This window comes from Octopus bimaculoides, chromosome 8, assembly GCF_001194135.2.
Source record: "Octopus bimaculoides isolate UCB-OBI-ISO-001 chromosome 8, ASM119413v2, whole genome shotgun sequence".
Taxonomy (NCBI): Eukaryota; Metazoa; Mollusca; class Cephalopoda; order Octopoda; family Octopodidae; genus Octopus; species Octopus bimaculoides.
In genome coordinates, this window is record NC_068988.1 from 51,135,512 (window position 1) to 51,141,511 (window position 6,000).

General features: G+C 35.5%; 1 protein-coding gene across 3 annotated transcripts in view; it reads left to right on the top strand.

The window, feature by feature from the left end:
* LOC106884104 (EF-hand calcium-binding domain-containing protein 14) overlaps positions 1–4,328 on the top strand; it is a 98,921-nt gene extending 94,593 nt beyond the window's left edge. For 2 of the 3 annotated variants that reach the window (XM_014935325.2, XM_014935323.2), the window contains exons 7-8: positions 225–437; positions 3,163–4,328. In XM_014935325.2, coding sequence (XP_014790811.1) covers positions 225–431 — 207 coding nt within the window. In that variant the 3' untranslated portion in view covers positions 432–437; positions 3,163–4,328. The remainder of the gene's footprint in view (positions 1–224; positions 438–3,162) is intronic. The other variant, XM_014935324.2, reaches the window with a different exon arrangement.
* Positions 4,329–6,000: the final 1,672 nt, after the last annotated feature.

The following is a 6,000-nucleotide window of genomic DNA, read 5'->3' on the forward strand; positions in this document are numbered from 1 at the left end:
TGGACATAACATCTTAGAACGTCAATAAGTAAAAGAATTACTTTTCAAAGACGTCAGGTATTATTAAGAGATTTAAGTTGTGTTTTGTTGCAAATTGAGCATCCTCATTGAGCTTTGTTGTTTGTTCACCAATGATCCTCTTGAAAATGATGAAGTATTCGCATTTTATATAGCATTTGTTTACTTTTGATTTTATTTTATCATTTATTTCTTTATTTCTGTAGGATTTGAACTCCACAGAAGTTAAACTCAAGGACCAGATTTTACAGCTACAAAAGCAGTTCTATATTTTTGAATCCCAGCTTAACGAGACAACCACAGCTGCTAATACTACAACTACTACCACCAGCACAGACGTTACCACCTCCACTACAAATCCTCCGACCAACAGCATTCCTAGTAGCACAGCAAAGGCAGTCTCTAAAAAATAGCTCAGAGTAAGTACAGAGAATTTTGGCCCATAATTACCTATATTTGGTTTACATTCTTGCTTCATAGATAAGGCTCTGGCACAATTTATGTACATAGTCATGTTGCTCAGTTTAAAACCATTACTTGGCACTTGGGCGTTTTTAGTGGAACCTACTTTTTTGCAAATATCTGAGCCAGGTCTCTAGTTTGGAACCACTTTCCTCCTGCTCTCTTCCCTCTGGTTTTGGAGGTCCTGTAAAGAATGATGTGTGCTGCCCTTCTCGGGTATGGCTGTGTGATTAAGAAGCTCACTTTGCAACCACATGGTTCCAGGTTCAGTCCCACTGCACAGCACTTCTGCAAGTGTCTTCTACTATAGCCCTGGAGGCAACTAATGTAAGTGAATTTGGTAGGCGGAAAATAGACTTCATCTTGCCTTTTCTGAAAATATATACAATGGGCTTCCATTGTATATACAATGTGCAGAAACCCATTGTATATACGTTTATGTGTGTTTGTGTCTGTCTCCCACAGCCACTTGATAATCAGTGTTGGTTGGTTTACATCTCCATAACTTGGTGGTTCAACAAAAGTGACCTATAGAGTAAGTACCGGACTTAAACAATAAGTCCAGGAGTTGATTTGTTAAACTGAACCCTTCAAGGCAGTGCTTCAGTATGGCCACAGCAAATACATGAAACAAGTAAAATATAGGTTAAAGGATATGTAGACATGCACAGTTATATATGCACACTTACTGTTGTTTTATAATGAGTGTAGCTGCTAGAATAGCAAAGTTAACTTTTGAAATCAAGAATCAATTAAGTTCATTGTCAACAATATAGCGGTAGAGAAATGCTAAATACAAATTAGGTAGAGTCTCACATAAGGAAATCTCGATCAGCTGAGATTACCCATGCAATTAGTAAACAAATATTTCCAATTTCCTCCGAGTGTTTAAAAATCTAAATAAAAAAGATGTTTTTGCCAAACGTAACTGTTCTGGTGAGAGTTACCTCCCCTAGTTGCTTTTTTCACCCCACAAATTTTTTTTAACGCCTTTCAGAGGGAGATTTTCTTTATTATTATTAAATTGCTTTTCCTTTGCCCAGTCGAACGATCGACACCAGCATTTATTTTATATTCTTAAATTACAGTCTGGTATTTGTTCTATAGATTTCTTTTGCCGAACCGCTAAGTTACGTAAACGTAAACAAATCAACACTACTTGTAAAGCGAGATGTGTAGCGCACACACACACACAGCAGACCAATTATGCACTTTTCTGCCTTCAAAAACTACCTTTTTTTTTTTTTATCTCTCTCCAACTTCTGCTCAGTTATTTTTTTGAGCATTTAGCTAGCAACGTGTTTTTCATCTGATTATCTGTTCCTCTCTCTTCTTCCTTCTTCCTTTTCTGTGAACTTCCACTATCCAATGAAGGGCTATGCATAATATTTCTACTTTTAGTTTTCCCTCTAAAACTTTCAAGTATCAAAGTAATAATATTCACTGTGAACGTCCCTTTTGACAGATGTTTTTGAATTTATTAATCCGCCTATACACACACTTACATGCATGCAAAGCTTCCATACAGTTTCTGGCCACCAAATTCACTCACAAGATATTGGCCAACGCAGGGCTTTTGTAGAAAACACTTTGCCCGAGATTTTGTGCAGTAGGACTAAATTTGAAACCATGTCGTTGCAAAGCTAGTTTCTTTAATCACATAGCCTAGCGTGCACCTATAATTTTTAATAATATTTCATATGTTAGACTTTACTGTATTGGCAAGTGTGTTGACTTGTCAATTACCTAGATAAAAATAAATGATAGAAACTTTAACTGTTTAGTTCATGGAAGAGTAAACAACTGGGTTTCAGTTCCATTTCTGCTCTTCAGTATGTATTGCATCACACTCCTTCTTAAGAGGCGGCTGTTTGAAATGATTGGTGGGAGTTTCACTGTGTGGTTCAAGTAAGTGTAAAATGCTAAGTGTGAGTTCAGTCTCCTCTCACTCTGTATTGCATTACACTTCTCCTTAAGAAGCAACCTGTAGAACTGGTAGACATAGCTAGAGCTGTGACAATATCGTAGGATAAAGACACTCTTCAGCTATGAATGACCATGGGATTGCACTTAGAAAGTTATCTTCTGAAGCACAAGTCTGGGCAAAACTTGTTTATGGAAGGCCAGCAAAGGCTGATGCTGCTTGGCACCAGTGGACATAACTCATTTCTACAGCTGAGTGAACTGGAGCAATATGAAATAAAGTGTCTTGCTCAAGAACACAACACAACCCAGTCTGGGAATCAAACTGAGCCTGATGCTCTAAGCACTAAGCCAAATGCAGTGTGTATTCTGCTTCACACACTAGATGTGGGGTTGTTTCTATGGTCATGTGTAATTGATTGTAGGGCATTTTACTGCATTGTTTATTTTGTTGTTGTGTAATACTTTCATTCCATAATTCCTTTGTGCTTAACCTTTTTCACTCTACTCCATTTGTTCTCAACTCCATTTACCCACCCCCATGTAATCCATTTGCTCTTGTACCCAGTCACCTTTAAGTCCATCCCCACCAACCATGCCTTTTTGCTCAAGCTCTTCATTTTTTACTTCTGTATTACACACACTCTGTAGTTCTTTCCATGTCTCATTATTTTTCTGTTAAGACTCACACACACATACACATTTATTTATATATATATGTATAAATGTGTAAATATATATTTTTTTTTAATATTTCAGCTCTTCTTGCTTTGAATATAAACCTTGTCTCTGTGAGAGATGATTGTTCCATAAACATACACCGCAGCATCCACCAATTGAGAAAGAGAGATAGAGAGAGAGAGAGAAAGAAAGAGAGAGAGAAGAAATATGACAGTTTTGTTTTGTTGTTACATTGTTATATTGTTACTTTGTCTGTTTGTATTATTAACTTTGGTCACCCACAGCTTCCAGACTTATTGTGATAAGTGAACAGTTGTATCAGAAATATCACTAACAACACTTCTACTACTACTACTACTACTACTCAAACCATTGCTTCCAGACTTATTGTGATAATAAGTTAACAGATATCAGGACTAGCACTAACACAACCCACATATTCAGTTTGTAGTCCGTTTCCACCTGAGAAGGAACTTTCTATACCAAAGCAGCAACTGTTTCTTTAGGGTCTTTTTTATTAAACGTTTTTCTAAAATTTTTTTTTTTCGGAAATACTAACTTGAACTGCAGTCCAGTTTTGCTAGATCACTCTTTCTAATGTAAGTTTGGACACACACACCTATTACTACTCCCCACCCCTCCTCCCCGACCAGTGTTCCAGTATCTTCAGTTACACAGGAAGCTGTATATCACCAAACAGGAAGATTTTTAAAAGCACCATTATTTCATGTGTGCATCATTTGATTCTGGTTGGTACCAGTAATTAGGTATTGCTCATCAGTTCTAAGATAACAAATCTAATACTTCTTCATTAGGTACTAAAGTGGTGTAAAACAAAACAAACAAACAAAAGAACTTGGTACTCATTGCCATGACCAATAATATTTTGATATAGATTGCCACTAGTACTGATTGGTATCAACATTGTTATATCAATGATTACTGTGTGTTTCTTGGTAGTTGTTACTACCAGTAATTCTTTCAAACTGAATTTCTTCAGAAAGAATGGGAACAGAGATTTGAAAAAAAAAAAAAAAAATTTATTTTGACTTTTGTTTTTTAAGCAATAAAATGAAATACAACAGATAAAGTTTTTTCTGATATTTAAATTTCTCTCAACCAAAATAATTCAGTTGAGGGATTTTTTTTTTGTACATTTTTTGATTCTAAAATCTCATTTTGTTAGTCATCTTTTTGTAATGTTTGTCTTGTGAAATAAAAAGGAAAATATTGAATGATGTAAATTTTTTTTTATGTTGCTGTTTTTCATTGGGTTTTGAGTCATTAGGTTGTGGTCATACTGGGGCATCAAATTTAAAGATAAGGTCATTTCTATGCTTTATTGCCCTCAGGGATATGAAAAGCAAAGTTATACTATGCATGGATTTGAACTCAGAATATAAAGGAAGGTAACAAAATAACACAAGTTCTTTTGGATTGTTTTTTAGGTGATATTTTTTACTGATTCTACCAATCTAAAGAATTTTCTTGAATTGACAGGTAAGATTTGTCAGCATATTTAGCTATAGTTCGATACACTGTACATACACATGTATAATACAGGTATACACACTGTATGTATATATACATACATACAGATACTATATTTTACTTGTGTATAAGTCACACAACTTTAAACTTGATTCTAACTGAAAAAACAGGTGCATTTTATACATGGAGCAAAGCTAAAACTATGTAGGGAAAAAATTTAGTACCAAGATTTAACACTAAGATATGTGGTATATACACAATAAGGTATACATGCCTATGTATTTGCTATTAGCTTTGCCTTTCATCTTTTTGTGGCGGTAGCATAATAAAGTAAAGTGTCATTCTTTAGGGCCAGTATAATCAAATGTTTGTTCCTTCAAGTTTGTGGTCTTCTGCTTATGTTCAAAAGTATATATTACCATTATTAGGGCAGTGGAAAGGTGGCAAACCTGAAGAATCATTAGCACACCAAACTGATTAGCAGCATTTCATCAATTTCTACATTCAGCATTCCAATTCCACTGAATTTTGCCTTTCATCCTTTTGAGGTCAATAAAGCAAGTACCAGTCAATGTAATCACCCCTCTCCAAAATTTCAGATCTTGGGCCTACAGTCGGAAGCATTATTAGGACAGTGGATGGCATAAACAGGAGAGCAATAGAAAAATGCTTTGCAGTATTTAATTATGTTCCATTATGGTCTTTAGCAGTCAACTTTGCTTCCATCCTCCTATAGTTGATAGAAAGAAAATGGTCAAGAATTATGTGGATGGGGTGAAAATAAGGAGTTGTACACTACTTGTGCTTATGGTAGACATGTTGTTATACTTACTCTTTTTTATTGTTTCTTTATATGATATTATATATGCAGGCATGGCTGTGCGGTAAGAAGTTCGCTTCCCAACCACATGGTTCTAGGTTCAGTCCCACTGCATGGCACCTTGTGTGACACCTCTACCATTGCTTTGGGCCAACCAAAGCTTTGTGAGTGGATTTGGTAGATGTACATGTGTCTTTGAGTCTCTATTTGTCCCCCATCACCTCTTGAAAACAGGTGTTGACATGTTTACATCTTGTAACTTAGCAGTTCGACAAAAATATTTGACAGAATAAGTACTGTAGTTGATTCATTCAACTAAATTTCTTCAAGGTGATGCTCCAGCATGGTCACAGTCTTGAAGCACAGGGAATTGAGGTTTTTGTGACATATTTCTTAGTAAATATAACAAATGTTTACTTATTGAAATTTGATATTTTTCATGTAATAAGATTTTATTCCAAGCTTTGAATCTAAATTTGAACTTTTCATTTGGAGCAGCTTTAGATGGATTGGCACTGAAAGGGACCGTGTGATTTGAGGGAAATTTGGATGCTGTTTCTTATTTCTTTATTTCCCACAAAGGGCTAAACATAGAGGGGCCAGAC